Here is an 18,541-nt window from a genome sequence, read left to right as displayed (position 1 = left end):
CCACAAGTTCTCTGGTGTTGAGTCTTGTTGTTCAAAAAAAAAAGGGTACGATTGAGAGATGTTCTTTTGTCTGAAACCCCCCCCCCCCCGAATTAGCGTGAATGAGCTGAGATCTGGACATGGATCTCCTCCATGAGCAGAAAGCTGATCAGGATCTAGCAATAAATCTCTGAGTGATTTGAAGTAGATCAGCAAGTATTCTGAGCAGTGCTGTTTTTCTAGAAAAAGAGGTGCCAGAACTCACCACAAACACCTCCCTTGTTCTCCGATTATGGCAATGGTGCCCACCTGAGAGGTGCCAGAACTGAGTTCTGATGAGTTCTAGTTCCGATGTTGTTGTTGTTTAGTCGTTTAGTCATGTCCGACTCTTCGTGACCCCATGGACCATAGCACGCCAGGCACTCCTGTCTTGCACTGCCTCCCGCAGTTTGGTCAAACTCATGTTCGTAGCTTCGAGAACACTGTCCATCTGAGAACACTAGCTCAGATAAAAAGCCCTGATTCTGACTAATTTGTTTTGACCCCCTTAGACTGGTGTGGAGTGTTTTTTGTGGTTTTTTTTTGTGTGTGTATCTATTGTGACATGTTATTGGCACAATAATAGCACATTAGTGGTGGGTTCGTACTGGACCATCTACACATCACCATCCACTGGTTGGCGAGTGGCTGCATCTTTAGGTGGGCAAGAGTGGCTTTTCAAACAATAAAAACCTATTAAGAAGACTGTGCATGCAGCCCGGCAGGAGCTGGTTACAAATTATAGCCCACCCACCACCACATTAACCTTCATCTCAAAAAGCCACCCCATTACATCACAAGGGGCTTCCATCCATGACATCACCCAGAGCCCACCCTAGGTCTCAGGTTTGGGCCCTGAAATCTCACTGTCTGAAATCTCACTTCCCCGTACATTGAGTGTGCTATTTCTGTCCAAAGGGGTACTCTTGAGCTATACAGCATAATGAAACCAAGACAGAAAGGATAAACTGGAACATCTGTGGGTTTATTGATTCATTTTTTTATGTAAGAAAATTAGGAGGAGGAAGAAAGCTTATTTTTAGTAAAAAAAATCAAATCCATTGTGGCAATAAAAAAAACACCTTAGGAAAACTATTAAGGAGAGGTTGCAGAGTATTCTCAAAGGTCGCAGAATAATGGCAGCGTCAAGCTTTTGTTCACACAATAAGGTTAAGGCTGAGACTATAATGCAGTCACAAGCCTCCCTAGAAGATAAACAGATCATATATGCAAGGCACAGCATAAACTTCATGATGCAACCTGTTAAGTTGCCAAGTATTGTTTTGACTTTGTTTTATAGGGCTCAAACGGAGACTGCAAAGGGTTGGCCTGGGTCATTTGAGTGCAAAGTATACACCATCATGGAGATCTTTGGGGCCCTAGTGGGAGTCTCTAGGACAGGGGTGGGAAATCTTGGGACTGGGGGCCCGATGTGGCTCTCCTTGCCTCTCTATTTGGTCCTTGGGACTCTCCCCAGGCCACACTCTTCAACAGTCCTGCTCTGCACCCTCCTTGAGTGCTTTTGGCATGGGTGGATTGTGTCCTTGAACCATGACAATACCTCTCAATCTGCATGGTTCAGCTGAGGAGGAACAGTGTGGTGTAGTGGTTAGAATGTCAGATAAGGACTTGGGAGACCAGGATTCAAATCCCCACTCAGACACGAAGCTCTAACCTACACACAGGGTTTTTGTGGGGCTTAAATGAGGAGGGGGGTAGGAAAAAGTGGCACAAAGTGACATCTCTTGGGGTCAACCCCCAGTGGCTCTAATAGCACACAGCACAGTGTTATGTCTGTGTGTATGTGCTTGCCTGCCTGTCACAGATGACGTAAGATTCTTCTCTCCACGCCTGGAGGCCAAAGACATTTCTCAACACCAGCTGTTCTGCTAGCAAAGGCTTTCTGGATTTCCCAGCAAAAGGGGAGGGGGTGCCTATGAAAACTTAACACATTCAGCGTTCAGGGACACCTCAGGTGAAAGTCTGCTGAGTTGAACCGGTGTTATCAGGAAGGATGCAAAGAGATAGAGTTTTGGCTGCATGCTTGTCATGCATTTAAACTATGCGGTTTCCCACAAAGTATCCGGGGAACTGTAGTTTACCCCCTCATGAAGCTGCACTCCCCAGTAACTGCAGTTCCCAGGATCCATCAGATTGAAATAAGCAAGAGTGGGACCAGCCATTGCCTTTTGAGATATGATTTATTTATCTATGTGCCATGTACCGGTAATTGCCAAGGTGACGTCTAAACTTTGCTCGGTTATTCTAAGAAACCAAAAGGTCAGTGGTTAAAATCAGCGCGGTTGATTCAGAATGCTATCCGACTGTATCCAAACATAGATGAAAAACTGCGGCTTGATCTCAGGAACGATCACACAAAAGTTGGTTAAAATCAGTGCGGTTCTGAAAGGTTCAGTCTCACATCCTGGTTCAAAATGGTGTCTAATGGTTCTCTCCTCATGTCATCCCATGACAACAGCCACCCTGTGAGGTAGGTTAGGATGAGAGAGGCAGTGACTGGCCTGAGGGCACCCACTAAGCTTCGTGGGGAGGAAGATTTGAACCCTGGTCTCTCCCATGTCCAACTCTCCAACCACTACTACACTATACTGGCTCTTTTTTCAGTTTGTTCCTATCTCACCTCTGATGCTAAACTGTACTGCAAATGGTGTGCAGAGCAGCTGTGGAATGGCTTCTCTGAAGCTGCCTTGAGGACCAAATGCAGAAGCCTGGCAGGCCAGAGATTCACCATAGCTGATCTACTGATTAAATCCATTAAAGCCTAGAAGCCTAGTCATTAGAGGTGTTAAGCGAGGAATTTAGCTGCTGGCTGTGCTCTCCAAATCAGCATCTTTACAGCCTCCTAGAGATTCCCTACCACCACCTGCAAACCAACTGATCTTATTGTGCACAAGGGGGCCCTATCCTGCATCATAGTGTGCTCCATCAGCACAGCAACTTTGCATGTGGCTGTCTCCATGGAGACAGTACGTGGTACTCGCCTGGCGGATGGAGGGGAACTGGGGAAACCCAAAGCCGTCTGCTTTTTTTTCTTTCTTTCCTGGAGCTGAAGCAGCAGCAGCCATGTCTGTAAGAGATTTTGGCGCTTGTTGGCTTTGGGTGGGGGTGGGTAAAAAGCCCCCCCCCTCCAGCAAGTGCTAATCATGCTTCTGAATCCCTGAGAAAAACCTAATGTGTTTCCCCCCCTTCTTTAATGCTCGTTATCTGTTTGTTTTGCATTGCTAATTGATGTCTGTACCTATTAAGAGGCCAGCCAGCATTGTGTAAGGTCTTGATTGCAGATTAATTTTGCATGCATATTCTGGACAGCATGGCAGTATTCCATTGGGGATTACGACTTGGAGTGGACTAGCAGATCTGTCTGGTTTCACACTCACCCTCCACCCCCATCCTCTGCCCTTGAGACAGGCCCAGTTCACACACAAATTGCACATCACTCAGCAACCTACTGACTTGTTGAGAGTGTGAATGGTCTCCCACTTTTGTGGGACATCCAAAACTTCACCCATTGTCATATGATCATAGGATTGTAGGATTTGCAGGGACCATCAAGACCACCCCTATGCAATTCAGGAATCACAGGTAAAGACTCCCTGAAAGATGGACATCTAACCTCTGTTTCATAGCCTCCAATGAAGAAGAGTCCACTGCCTTCCGAGAAAGTCTGTTCCACTGTGGAAATTGTCTTGCCACCAGAAAGCTCTTCCTAATGTTTAGTTGGAATCTCTTGTCATTTGAATCTCTTGGTTCAGCTGGAACCTCTGGTAGCTGTGGGACCACCAGAGAGAAGGACCTCTCCCTTGTTGGCCACCCAACCACACCAAACTAGGGGATGGGCACACTGGGAGACCGTCTGAAATAGAACTTAAGGTGCAAGCAGGATGGTGTGGGAGCAGGTGCTCTCTGTGATTGTTGGTGCCCGTTGCGGGGGAGGTAGGGCAGAAGGAACGGAGCCCAACAGTAGGTGACACCAGAGACAATGGCAGGCAGAGCCAACTACCAGTAATTCTAGTTTTCTTCCCATCCTCTTTCCTGCTGAGAGTGGACTGGTTGTAAGTAAGAAAGTAAAAAAGCAGGCAGGTGGGGGCTGGCTGAGGGCAGACTAAGGTTGGTGGGGCAGTTCCCTCATTTGTCCTAATGGACCAGCCTCCACACCAATGAATGGCTTGGGCCCATTAATATATACAAAAGGTTTGTTGCTAACCAAACTGTTTACTATGCAGAACAGTGGTTATAACAGAATAGTGACTGAGTGGATTCTGTGCCCAACTACATCTTTTTATAGCATGTTCAGGTCAGACAACGAAAAACAAAAGACACTGCTTGGCTCCTTGTCAGGATTATGTTCTTTCCCCTTCCCACTGACCCACCTTGGAAGGAGGATGCTTAGGGCCCCCAGACAATTCAAAAGGGGTGGGGATTTCCTCAAAACAAGTGCCCCTTGTTGCTTTTGGCCAAGTTTGTTTCCATGGCCCCCTTGCTTAAAAAACCTTTTGATTCTGCCCTCTGACATGAGAGTATGTAACAGGGAGAGGAAACAGCCTGTGGATCATAACAATGCATTTGTTGACGGAAATCCGGCAACATTCTCATTGAGACTGCAGTCCTATATAACCACTTTACCTGGGAGTTAGTCCCACTGAAACACAATAGGAATCACTTATGAGCAAACAAATTGCACTTTCAAGTTGTGGGGAGGCATAATCAGTACAGTAGTTGGGATCAGAATTCCCGTTCTGGAACATGCACCAGGCAAGTCATTCTCTCAGCCTCAGTTTCCCAGCTGGGAAATGGGCATGCCAATTACCTATTGTGGTCTAGTGGTTAGAAAGCAGCTGAGTCTGTAGTGGATAATATCGAGTACGAATATTGAGAATCGCGAGTGGGGTGAGTGCTGTTGCACTTGGCTCCTGCTGGTTGGTCACTGCGAGGGCAGGATGCTATGCTCTGAGCTTCTGGCTCAATCCAGAAAGGAAATTATTATGTTCTATTTCCTCTGTAGACCAAGGTTCTGCTTGCAGTCTTCTCATTGGGGGCACCTGGTTGGCTAGTGTAAGAACAGGGTGCTGGACTAGGTAGCCCATTGGCCTGATCCAGCAGCCAGGCTGGTCTTCTTGTGTTTATGGTTAATGGTCTTGGGTGATGGGAGTTGTAGCTAAGGGTGGACAAATATGTCAATTTCAGCTTCTCCTTTTTGCAATCTTAAGCTGAGATCTCCACATTTTTGCATCAGTTTGTGACATAGCTGCCAAGTTTTCCCTTTTCTCGTGAGGAAGCCTATTCAGCATAATGGAAAATCCCTTTAAAAAAGGGTTAACTTGGCAGCTATGGTTTGTGAAGTCATTATTTTCTAAAACTGTCAGCATTTCAGTGCAATTTCTCCTAATAAACATGTTGCAAGTGATTTCTCCTAATGCAGCTGGTGTGTAGGGACCCATTAGTGAGTCATAGCCTGATCCAAGGTTGGGCACAGCAGGAGTATTACCACCGTGCAAATATATGGTGGAAGATTAATAAATGGGTCTCCAAATACATGTTTAGTTAGAAGTGGGTCTTAGGTCTGAAAAGACTGAAGACTGCTGCCTTAATATACTGCATTTTAGATGTTATTTTAACTAATATAATCAATTCTATGACTTTCCCCTAAGATGAGGCATTTTTGTACACATTCTTCAGTTGGCAAACCACACTGCAAAATTTGGAAGAGTGTGAATTTTGAAGGGTTGCTGAGGTTTGGTTTGGTTTGCATATTATTTGAGAAACTGTGAATCCTTGTAGCTTCTCATTAAAATTCAAACTGAACTGAATGTATCCCTAGTCATAATCTGGCAACATCTGGAGGGCGATCAGTGCTTTCATCCCTGCTTGAGACTGAATGATGAAGGCTTCTGTGCCATTTGCAAATGAAGTGCATGTTTACAAAACTGGGTGCAAATAAAACGTATCTTTTTTTTGGTGGACAATGCACCGTATTCGGGAATCTCCCTGGCCTTGAACAGGTATGAATTATTCAATCTTCTCCTCTCCCCGCTCACCATGGTGCCCTTGGGATCTAAGGATGTGATCCTTTGGAAAACAATAAAAGGATGCACTGCAGAGAATGGAGGGGGCCGCGGGTGATGGTGGCTGCGTCGACCACCCCTCCCCTCGACCCCCTTTCCAGCTCTCCTGCTTTTGCCTGCAACGGAGGACTGCGGGGAAACCGCTGGGTCTGTTGCCGCAGACTTCCAACAGCCAACTGGAGGCGGGGGGGGGGAGAGAGACCCAAACCTGTTGTGCCTTTGGAGGCAGACATTGCAACGTCTTGGTAGATGAGTCCAGGGAGCTGCATGCAGTAGGCGCTTGAGTGGTAGCAAAGCGAAGGGACGGCAGGGGCAGCCAGGAAGTGGGTGTGAGACGAAAGGGGAGCACCCTACATGCTTTGCCCAGAGAGGGCTCTCTCTCTCTGTTTGTGTGTGTGTGTGTGTGTGTGTGTGTGTCTTTGCGCCTGGACACGCACAAGGAAACCTCTCCCTGCTGACTCCCCTTTGATTTGCCAAGGAGAGAAAATAAGAGGAAACCTTCGCTTGCAGCAGTTACAGACACAGCATCTCGTTGATGAAGATGCTTCCACGGCATTAAGGGTATGAGCTGTAGGGACCTGGAGGACTTTGGCTGGAGAAAAGCCAGAACTCTGGGAGGTGGACAGGAGGAGAGGAGGAGAGTCTCCCACCCTGCTGGAAGATGGAGGCCAAACCTTTGTTCAATATGCAGAAGGCGCTCGTGCAGCCCTTCCAGATGTGCATGCTGGATATTCCTCTGAGCGTGCAGGACGACGACGTGAGTATTGCCCACGTGCTAGGTGGGGGAGCTCTGGGGTGGTGGTGGCGGCAGAGTTTGGGCTCCAGAGACTTTGGATGCTTTGGGGTGGCAAAGGGCTCGTTTGACTGCCTGGTTTTCTTTCTGTCTCAGAGGGTTCCGGGGTTCTAATAGTTGAATGTTGAAGCTGAATGTTGAAAGATTCAAGACAGATCAAAGAAAGGACTTCTTCAGACAGCTGTAGAGCTCACTCCCACAGGAGGCAGTGATGGCCACAAACTTGGATGGCTTTAAAAGAGGACTGGAGAAATTCATGGAGGAGAGGGGCTATCAAAGGCTGCTGTTCACAATGGCTGTCCACTGTTAGATGCAGCAATGCTTCTGAATGCCAGTTCCTGGAAACCACAGGAGGGGAGAGGGCTCTTGCACTCAGATCCCGCTTGCTGGTTTCCTATGGGCATCTGGCTGGCAGCTGTGAGAACAGGGTGCTGGACTGGATGGGCCATTAGCCAGATGCACATGGCTTATAAAGTTTGGCTGGAGTGATGGGAAATCAAAATTTCATGCACATATTGGTGGATGTGCATCATACTCTTGGGCAAGAGAAATTCCCTCTCGGTTAAATCCACCCCCTCCCCATTTGCCTTGCTCTGATGCCCCATGCAGCATTTGCAATCCGTTCCCCAAAGCACCTTGCCTCTTGGCCAATGTTAACTTAGAAAATTACCAAAAAGCTCTGAGGGGTAGCATGGACAGCAGGTGTCGTTCTGCTTTGAAGTGCCGTCGTATGACAGATATGGCTTTACTCTCTTAGAAAATAAAGAAAAGGAAGCCACTGGGAAGGTATCTCCCAGAGTTTCCTGGGTTCGTAGTCACTACCTGAAGTGTGCCGTAGATTATGGAAACCAGGAATGTGCCTTGCACCAAGTCAAACCCTCATTGGTCTGCCTAGCTCAGTCTCTTGATAGCTGTTACTGGTAGTGCCCGTCCAAGTGTCAGGCGGAGTGTGTGTGTGTCTTTCCCAGATCTAGAGATGCCATAGGAGATTGAACCTGGGGGCTTCTGTATGCAAAGCAGATGCTCTATCATGGGAATACAGCCCCTTCCCCTAACAATAGTGATGTTCCAGTCCTCATGTTTCTGAAATTGAGAGCTGATTTAAGTAGGAAGCTGCATTATAGCGTCAGTCAATTGCTGCATCCAACTCAGTACTGTCTACACTGACTGGCAGGGGTTCTCCAGGGTTTCAGGCAGTGGGTCCCTCCCAGCATACCTGGAGAGGCCATTGGGGTTTGAACCTGGGATCTTTTGTATGCAGAGTAAATGCTCTCTACTACCTAGCTTTGCCTATTTTCCCGAGCGTGGCAAGTGTCACTATTTACTTCTGCAGCACTTGGGAGCATTCCCGTTTGAGCTGCTTGGAGATGGGCCAAAACAGGGTAGTTGAGGGAGTGGAATTTCAGAAGTGGAATTCCGTCCACAGAGCAGAATTGTCCCTCCGGGAAGAGCTATAAATTACTTTCTCTTTGCTGGATCCTGTGCTGGACTCTCCTCCAAGCTTTGCTGCATTCTGCTGGTTGCTGCTGAATTAAGGGGGGGGGCAGGAATCCAGTTACTTCCAGCCCCAGATCTATCATTGTTATTAACTTGTAAAAATCCATGTCATTGTAATAGTGGGGGGCGGGTGTCAGGAGGTGGTGGTGACAGAGAGAAACCATGCATTTTAGTAAACTTCAGGAAGGTGGGAGTGCAATATGACTCCATGAGTGCTCTGCATAAACACACATAGTGTGCTTTTCAGGAAAGGCATGGCCAGCATTGGGGTAGGAAGAAGTGAATGTGTCCATTTCAGTTTCTTGTTTTTCCAATCTGAAATTCAGTTTTTGATTTTTAAAAAACACACCTACGATTCCTGCTTGTTCCACTTGCCAACCCCACCTACCCTCCAGCCCCTTTGCCAACTGCCTGTCCCCCAAACCCCCTCCTCTTCTACCTCACCCACCCCAATCTACCCCCTCCAGGGGCATCGCAATGGGGGGGCGATGGGGGCGGTACACCCCGGGTTCCACTCTTGGGGGTGCCACTTGGCGCCCCCACCCCCACGACTCCCAAGCCGAGCCTCCAGCCTCCCAGTAAAAAGCTGGTGCGGACTTTTTACTGGGAGGCTGGAGGCTCGGCTTGGGAGTCGCAGGGGGGACGCCGTGGCACCCTCCCCCCCGCCGCACCGTGCGGATTGGAGTTGCTGGGGGCGGCAATACCCCGCCATGTAACAACGCATGCTTCATTATGTAGCAGGTGCATGGCAATTTGCTGCCCCGGGTGTCGCGGCGCCTCGCTACGCCCCTGATCCCCTCACAGTTTCCCACAACCCCAGCCCCTTTTAAAGGAGGAGAAAGTAATTTACAGAGCAGTTGCCAAACTGCTTCGTGGAGCACCTTCCCCAGCTGTTGAAAAGCTTGCTTGGGCCACCTGTAGTGCAACTGTAGCATGATGACAGCCTTACATTTTTATGTATACAGGAAGAAGAAGAAAATACTTTCATCAGTATTTTAATGTGAATTCTTCCTGGTATACACTTTTTTTGTATGGAATTTTACTGAATACAGGTAACTCGCAATTCAGCTTTAAACACTTGGCAAAAAAGGAGGTAGCAGAAAGGGGGTGGGTGTCCAGGAAAAAAGACTTTGTCATTAGCAATCCCACCCGCCATTGAACCTAATGTGTTTTGATTCTGTCTTTAGGTGCTATCCTTGGAATGTAACTCCCATTCACCTGTATACACATTTTTGCATGGCATTTCCCCAAATATGACATTGCTACTTTCAATAATATATGCTTTTTTAAATGCATACTTTACTTTACCATGTGCACTTTTTAAATGCATGACATGACTGGACAACTGCATTGCAAAATTCAGAGAAGGAATTTCAAAGGATGACTGTGTGTTCTGATTCATGTATTGTTTTGGCAGGTGAAATTTAGAAAGATGGAAGCAAATGGAAGCAAATCTCTCCCTTCCCCCAATCAAGAGTGGAAGCATTAAGGTTTCCATGTACCTATTCAGAGGGAGGTCAATTATTCTTGCCCTCTCTCTGAATTGGCTCTGTGAAAATACCACGTGAGATCTGCCAAGCAGCCAATGCAGGACAAGATCAGTTTTGGCACAGGGAATATGAAAACCTTTGACTTTTGGTGTGGCTGTACAGAGCTCCCTGAGAAGAGGAGTTTATTGTTAAACCATCCTGGGAATTGTAGCTCTGTGTGGGGAGGGAATAGTCAGCACCCTGTGTACTAGGGTTATTTTTTTGGGGGGGGGGAGTGGGAAGCCATGACTCTTTAAATTGGTATGATACTGCTCTAAATGTATTATGCAGGTGGGGCCTGTGTTTGGCTACGAGGGTCCTCATTTAATAGATTAAATTAGAGGAGTGAGAGAAATATGCAGGCAGAAGGAGCTAGATTCAATGTCTGGCATCTCCAGTTCACTGGAAAGGGCAACAGGGACACCCCAGACACCCACTTCCAGTTAGAATAGACACCCACTTCCAGTTAGAATAGATGACAGTGAGCCAGATGAGAAAATAGTGTGATGTCATAAAAGGAAGCATCCTATTCCAGCAGGAGCACTTCTTCATGCAAAGGTGAGGAAAGCTAGTAGGACAAACAGAGAAGAAACGTCAGGCCTAGGGGTCAAATGTGGCCATCAAGCCCCCTCTCTGGCGTTTTGGGACTGTCTATAGGCCATGCCCCCTCTGGAGCCACACCCTTCACCTGCTTCATAAATTCACATTATTTGCTCCACTCACTTTTGCCTCTGGCCCTGCCCACCACTAGCATGTGGCCCCTGGAAGGATGCATGCCTGGATGGAAAACAGAGAGAAAGCTGTGTGTGCAGAAATTTACAAATTGTACAAGAGTTAAAAATTTGCCTTAGCTGCTTGGCCCACATGTGCCTTCTGTTCTGGCCTGCCACAGGTCATGTGGCCCCTGGGTGGTTGTCCACAAGGGAATGTGGCGCTTAGGCATGGAAAATGTCCCAGGTTCAATCCCGAACAGCATCTCCAGGCCAGGGGTGGGAGCGACTCCTGCCCCAAATCCTGCAGAGCTGCTGCCAGACAGTGTTTGACAGTAGTGGGCTAGATGAGCTGATTAGTTTAACTCAATATAAGACTGGTTCATATTTATATTAGCCCTTTGTTTAGAACCATGAGGTCTGGAATCTTATGTTATTTTTGGAGGAGGTCTAATTTAGTGGCAGAGCAGAAGGTTTGATCCCCAGCGGCATTTGCAGGTAGGGCTGGGAAAGAGACGCCCTGTCTGAAATCCTAAGGAGCTGCTGCCAGTAAGTGTACAGATTACTGAGCTAGATAGATGAATGGTCTCATTCCATCTATAAAGAAACTTCCTATGTCCTTCTGCAATTCGTGTTTTCCCCTCCCCTGCCCAGCCGCCCTGCTCTGTATGACAAAAACATAATGCACAACAGCATGACATCACTGACAGCCCAACAAAGAGTTAATCATCCCATAACTCCTTGTTTTGGAGTGGTTCAAGCCCTAAGCCACCCAACGGGCTATCAAACACCACACAATGAAACTGTTACTATAAATAAAAGCAACTTTTACAAAAGCTATCATTAGCAATACCTCTTGGGTTCTGGCTGGCTGAGATCATGGCAGCTGGAAGGATTACCTGGCAAGTTGCTGATGACAGCACACCTGTCTGGCTTCAGTGTGGCTTGGCTGTGCCTTTCTTGCCACTCAACAGTGGAGGGTCCTGCTGCCATAACAAAGTGCTGTGGCTTTCTACACAGATAGGTAGCTAGAGTCAGAGACCATCTTATTGGTTTGGGATCAGAATGTGCTGGGTGGTATATTCACAGTCAAGTAGGGCAAGATCATCATTAGTTTGTGGGATGTTAATTTTCACCCAGCAAAGATCTAGAGCCAGTTAAGCCTGGTTGATTGAATCCAGGGCTGACTCTTCAACCAGTGTTCAGTGCCAGAGCCCACAAATTAATGCTTAGGTTTTCCATGTAAACCATGCAGGCTTTAAGAGTCATTTGCCTAGGGCGAGCAGAAATTACCTCCAAGTGATCAGACAAGGGTATATTATGGTTCTATGAGAATAGCTGCTGCCAATCACTCACAAATTATTCCAGATTTCCATGTTTAATATACATATCTTTAATTCCACCTAAAGATAGTTGAGGAATCCAGCCTTCTGTACTCTGATGCAAACTGATCTGATCCGTGCCTGCTGAGCAGATCAAAACCTAATTACTTCACATATATTTCACATTCCTCAAATGTTCCAATGCTCTAGAGTACCTCAAAATAAATATTAAAAATGCATACCTTGAAAGAGAATGTACAGATAACTTGCATGCATGGGTCCACACACAAACAAAATCACACAAAGCCAAGAACACTCAGGAACACACAGCACTACCACCAAGGAGGAGGGCTCTGGGAATCTTGTGGGAGGTAAGTGAGATGCCTCACTTACTGGGCTTTGAGAAGGAGGTGCAAAGGCTCTAGAACAGGGGTCAGCAAGGTTTACTTCGCCTGGGCCATTTCACTCCCATGGAGATTACTCCGTGGGCTGGATTGCATCTGCGTAGACACAATTTTTGGCATCTGCGTCTGTGCAGATGCAATTTCCGACGGATGCGCAGACACAATTTCCGGTGCCGTGAAAGCGAGTCCCTGCTCCACACTGCGCCGGTTCAGCGCAGCGCGTGGGGACTTGCCAAGTGGGTGGCTTGGTTCAGGGGCAGCCTGTGGCCTGTTTAAACGACCCCTGTGGGCCGCATGTGGCCCGTGGGCCGCAGGTTGCCGACCTCTGCTCTAGGACTCTCCAAGACCCTCATGTCACATTCCCAAAACCAGGTCCGCAAAGCGCTGCCTAAAGGAGCGTGAGATTCACGTTACCTGTATTTACACACACATTTTTCTAAGGATTATTTTAAAAATGCAGATTAATGTGGAACGTGGAATGAGACCCACTTTTGGTTGAACTAATGCCAAACGCTGGAATGAGGCTCTTTGCTTCATCCATAGTCCCATTCTTCCACTTGATGAGACTGGTAGAATGCCCCAGATAGAGAAAACAGTAACAGCTACACCCTGAATCATAAGGACATCAAAAAAAAAGCCTGGCTGTTGGATCAAGCCAAACACCCATCTGGTCCAGCGTCCTGCTCTCACAGTAGCCAACCAGATGCCCCAAAGGGAAACCTGTAAGCGTGATTTCCAGCAACTGGAATTCAGTGACTGGCTGCCTCTGATAGTGCAGGCAGAAGACAGCCATCCTGGCTGTTCATGATGGGAAGGATAAGGGAAGGTGTGTGTGTGTGTGTGTGTGTGTGTGTGTGTGTGCGTGTGCGTGCGTGCACGTGCATGCTTTGGGGATGAACCCTGACAAAGTTGGTGTTGCAGAGACAGAATTTGACATGAATCCTTCCATCCTGAGCTGGTGGAAGTTGTAACTTGCTTTGCTGCGCTCCCAATGATAGGTGATTATACAACTGCTGAATAAAGATGTGAGAGGAGGAGATAGCAGGAAGGGGGATGGGGAGGAGGAAGAAATGAGTGGTGAAGCCGGGAAGAGATAATCTTTTCTCGGCAAAGCCAGCACCACTGGAGTGCTGTCTCAGCAAGGGAACTCTCTGCCAGCTGCTGATTCACCCTGCCATGTCATGCTCCTTAGTTCCTGGAACCTTTTGGGAACATTGCTATCAATCTCTTTCTTTCTTTCTTTCTTTCTTTCTTTCTTTCTTTCTTTCTTTCTTTCTTTCTCTCTCTCTCTCTCTCTCTCTCTCTCTCTCTCTCCCTCTCTCTTGTAATGAGACGTTAACTTTTTGAGTTTGTATTAATTATTTGCAGAATTTATTTACTTTTTGTTTAAGGCCATGTTCACACCCTGCACTTAAAGCATGACGATGCCACTTTAAACAATCATGGCTTCCTTCAAAGGTTTCTGGGAGCTGTGGTTTATTAATGGTATTGGCAGTTGTTAGGTGGTCCCCTGTTCCCCCTGCCAGAGCCATAGTTCTCAGAGTCCCCTGTGAAGAGGGATTGGCTGTTAAATTGCTCTGGAAATTGCAGCTCTGGGAATGGAGTAGGGGGTCTCCAAACAACTCTCAGGACTCTTAAGGGGGGGGGGGAGCCATGACTGTTTAATGTGCTATCATGGAGCTTTAAATGTAAAGTGCAAATATTGTCTTATTCAATGCTCTTTTTTAAAAAGAAAAAAAAGTGTCAGTACTCACCATGAAGTAAGTGCCACACTTTTAACATTGCGGTGTGGGTGTGTGTGTGCCAGTACTGTTATCCTTTAGTACCACCTAAAAAAGCACTGGCCCTATTGATAGAAAAGCAGAACATAGATATTAAACAAAAGCAAACTTATACACACACACACACACACACACCTACCTTTTAATCTTCCATCCAAGGATGCAACACTCAAGGAAGATATGGCTTGGGGAAGTTCCAAGGGCTAGACAGAGAAACTTGGAGAGCCAGATTTGGCCCCCTGGGTCGGAGGTTCTTCACCCCTGCATTATTTCATTCTGGTAGGTACATAGAATCATAGAATTATAGAGTTGGAAGAGACCACAAGGGCCATCCAGTCCAACCCCCCGCCAAGCAGGAAACACAATCAAAGCATTCCTGACAGATGGCTGTCAAGCCTCCGCTTAAAGACCTCCAAAGATTGTGGGCAGCAGGAAGCAAAAGGCCCATGGAGCCAAATCCAAGGCCGCATCAGATCCAGAAGCAACTCATGGGACATTTGTTATTAGTGGAGCTCTCCAATGTGGGCAGGGTTGATATTTTGTGGGCAGAACTATATGTGGACAGGGATCCAGCCAGTTTCTGGCAGAAGCACTTCTCATGCCACATGCCATCCAATTGTGTCTCACAAGGCAGAGAAGGAAATTGAAGGGTGTAAAGAAGAGGAAGATGTCACAGGAAGTGAAAGACTGTTCACACACACACACACACACACACACACCCCAGCACAGGAATCTACCGTGTTGGTGCATCTAGTTCAATACAGTCATACCTCAGGTTACAGCCGCTTCAGCTTGCGTTTTTTCGGGTTTCGCACTGTGCTGAACCTGGAAATGCCGGAATGGGTTACTTCTGGGTTTCGGCGCTTGCGCATGTGCAGAAGCACTAAATTGTGCTTTATTTGCGCATGCGCAGAAGTGCCAAATCATGACCCGCGGGTGCACAGATGTGGCTCTGCAGGTTGTGAACTCTGCGGGTTGCGAACGTGCCTCCCGCATGGATCACATTCACAACCCAAGCGTCCACTGTATTCCCTACACCGACTGGCAGCAGCTCTCCAGGGTTTCAGATGGGTCTCCACCAGCCCTATTTCGAGATGCTGGGAATTGAACCTGGGACCTTCTGGATGCAAAGCAGATGCTCTACCACTGAGCTACAGCCTTCCTTCAGCAAAGCATGAGTTATTTTAGGTTTTCGTGTGACTTTCCTCCTCATGTAGCCAAGAGGGGGTGGCAAAATACATGGGGTGGCCTGGGATCTTGTGGATTTGCTCTCTGGCTGCACTTCAAAGGGCAATTTTTATCAAAAACTCATTCATCCTACATGTCCCCCCCCTTTGAAACAGTGGCCAAGCTTGGGAGAGAGGAGTTAGGAGAGTTCCCGGATTCAATAACTTGTTAAAACAATGGATATGGGCTTAATCTTGTTGAAGTCAGTGGGACTAAGCTGCTTTAAATCCTAAAACTGGGGCTTATCTCCTTTGTGGAATCACCTAGATGAGAGCGCCCAACTTAGGTCTGATTTTAGTAACTGTTTAAGGCTGCATACACACCAAATATTTAAAGATTTCTCACTCTCAGAATCCTGGGAACTGTAGTATATTAAGGGTGCTGGAGATTGTAGTTCTGCAAGGGGTGAACTGTACTTCCCAGGATTCTTGAGGGGTGTGTGCTTTAAATGTGTATGTGGCCTAAGACAAAAATTCAGAATGTCAACTTTCTTGAGATAACAGAAAAGAAATGGTAAAATTTGATTCAGGGAAGTGAGCCTACGATAACACATAATTCCCAGGTAATCATACATAGGAGTCATTTTGTATGTCTCTAAACAAAGGCATCCTTCCATCTCATTTATGTCATAGAATCGTAGAGTTGGAAGAGACCACAAGGGCCATCCAGTCCAACCCCCTGCCAAGCAGGAAACACCATCAAAGCATTCTTGACATATGCCTGTCAAGCCTCTGCTTAAAGACCTCCAAAGAAGGAGACTCCACCACACTCCTTGGTAGCAAATTCCACTGCCGAACAGCTCTTACTGTCAGGAAGTTCTTCCTAATGTTTAGGTGGAATTTTCTTTCTTGTAGTTTGAATCCATTGCTCCGTGTCCGCGTCTCTGGAGCAGCAGAAAACAACCTTTCACCCTCCTCTATATGACATCCTTTTTTATATTTGAACATGGCTATCATATCACCCCTTAACCTTCTCTTCTCTAGGCTAAACATACCCAGTTCCCTAAGCCGTTCCTCATAAGGCATTGTTTCCAGGCCTTTGACCATTTTGGTTGCGCTCCTCTGGACACGTTCCAGCTTGTCAGTATCCTTCTGGAACTGTGGTGCCCAGAACTGGACACAGTACTCCAGGTGAGGTCTGACCAGAGCAGAATACAGTGGTATTATTACTTCCCTTGATCTAGATGCTATACTCATATTGAAGCAGCCCAGATGTGTTTATTTATAGCTTACCCTTTTCTCTTAAGGAGCCCAAGGCGTCATACATAGTCCTCCCTCTCAATCCCCACAACCACCCTGCGAGGTAGGTTAGGCCGAGAGAGGTACCGTGTTTCTCATATTATAAGACATGTCTTATATTTATTTTTTCCTCAAAAAAACACACTATGGCTTATTTTCAAGGGATGTCTTATTTTTTTCCTCCTCCTCCTGCCACGGCCGGCATTGCTGCTGCACCTATCACTATGTCTTATTTTCGGGGTATGGCTTATATTCCTCGAATGCTTAAAAATCCTGCTATGGCTTATTTTATGGGTATGTCTTAAAATATGAGAAACAGGGTAGTGACTTGCCCAAGGTCACCCAGTGAGCTTCACAGCCGAGTGGAAATTTGAACCCTGATATCCCAGGTCCTAGTCTGGCACTAACCACTACACCCCACTGCTAGGGAATGAATGGGGGACTGGTGACCATCCTCCAACCCCATCCTCTCTAACCATTGCAGGCGCAGATTGGAGTTGGAATCCATTATCCAACCTTTGCTTTTGCCCACGGACACCTTTGCCACAACAAACCCAATCAGTCTCTAAGGTGAGCGCCTTGTTAGAGACCCCAGCAAGAAGCAGACAAGGGGAGAGGGTCTCTAGATCCTTCAGTAGCTGCAGGGATTAGCTGCTGGCAGATCGCCTTGCTGAGGGGCCCCTTCCCATTGTCCTCTTGGAATTTGCAAACACAGGGGAAAACAATGGAGAGATTTCCTGCCTTCATCTCAGCAGGCTGCTAAGTTTCAAGATCAATCATAGTTACTCAAGCGGCAGCTTGGTTAACTCTTTCCCTTCCCCGCTCCTGCTTAACTCTGGTGAGTCTGTACCTAAGAACATAAGAATAGCCTTGCAGCTAGATCAGGTCAATGGCCCATCTAGCCCAGCTTCCCGGTCTTGTAGTGAGCGTCCAGTTCCCTACGGGAAACCAGTGGTTTGGCCTTTCTAGAGGAGCGGCTTGTTTTTCGATATATTCATTTGGCATTTATCAACATACAAACATAGATAAGCAGATTGTGGAAAAACGAGAGGGAAATAATAATACACAGGCTCGGCGGGAAATCCCGAGGTCTGCAGAAGAAAATATGTAGAGAGGGGGAGAAACAGGAGGGGTCTCTCTCACACACACAGCCATAAGACGCGTGCTCAGCAACCACAGAATCCTGGAGGGGCGAGGGGAACTAGGAAATACGGGAGTGGAGTACAATGGAATGGAGCATCTTGGAAGAGGCTGGCACCCTGAACGAGGGCATCCCACCCACGTTGTAACAGTTGGTTGAAGTTCCTATTTGTTGTTTATAATTAGTAACAGTAATAATGCCAAGCAGTCAATAACAACAACACATGCTTCCAGTAGGGTTGTCCTATTAGTCTGCTGCAGATCAAATAACAAACAGCCGTGTTGTACCTTTAACGACTTCCAGATTTATTGTTAGCGTCGTCTTTCTGTGGTTTAAGAATCCAGGCTTGCTCTGAGATGTGAAATCTTATCCTTAGTCTCACGGTTATAGTGGGGGGGGAGAGAGAAATTGCAAATAGCAGGCCTGTTTTTTCTTTATTTAAGAACTGCTTATCTTGTATACACTTGAGCTTTGCCTACACGTGTCACGGGCCTCCGTTGCATCTGATGGCCTTTCGGCCCTTCTGTTTACCCTCCATCCTACTTCCCAATAAACCCGTGCCTATTTGCCAAGCCACAGTGATAACCCTTTGATTCATCTGCGCGCAAAGCAGCCGCTGCAATAAATCCTTGAGCCTTTTAAAGTGCCACTGCTTCTGTGAGTGAGTGAGTGAGCGAGTGAGGTTGTGGTTAATCCTAATATTAGGATTATAAACGTTTCTCTCTCTCTGCAAAATAATACTGTAATAATAATAAAGTCCCAGCGGCGCTCCCCCTCTCGGCCTGCAGGGAGCGCGCC

At 47.0% G+C, this 18,541-nt stretch overlaps 1 protein-coding gene across 6 annotated transcripts in view; it reads left to right on the top strand.

The window, feature by feature from the left end:
* The window catches only part of RALGDS (ral guanine nucleotide dissociation stimulator), a 95,014-nt gene that overhangs the window by 17,657 nt on the left and 58,816 nt on the right, over positions 1–18,541 (top strand). The window contains exon 1 of one of the 6 annotated variants that reach the window (XM_035102190.3): positions 6,617–6,858. The exons of the other annotated variants lie outside the window; for them this stretch is intronic. Coding sequence (XP_034958081.1) covers positions 6,763–6,858 — 96 coding nt within the window. The 5' untranslated portion in view covers positions 6,617–6,762. Of the gene's footprint in view, positions 1–6,616; positions 6,859–18,541 lie in introns of those variants that run through there. 6 annotated transcript variants of the gene reach the window in all.

The sequence above is a fragment of the Zootoca vivipara genome, chromosome Z2, assembly GCF_965207765.1.
Source record: "Zootoca vivipara chromosome Z2, rZooViv2.hap1.1, whole genome shotgun sequence".
NCBI lineage: Eukaryota > Metazoa > Chordata > Lepidosauria > Squamata > Lacertidae > Zootoca > Zootoca vivipara.
The sequence above is the reverse complement of the archived record's forward strand: the minus strand, read 5'-3'. Positions and strand labels throughout refer to the sequence as shown.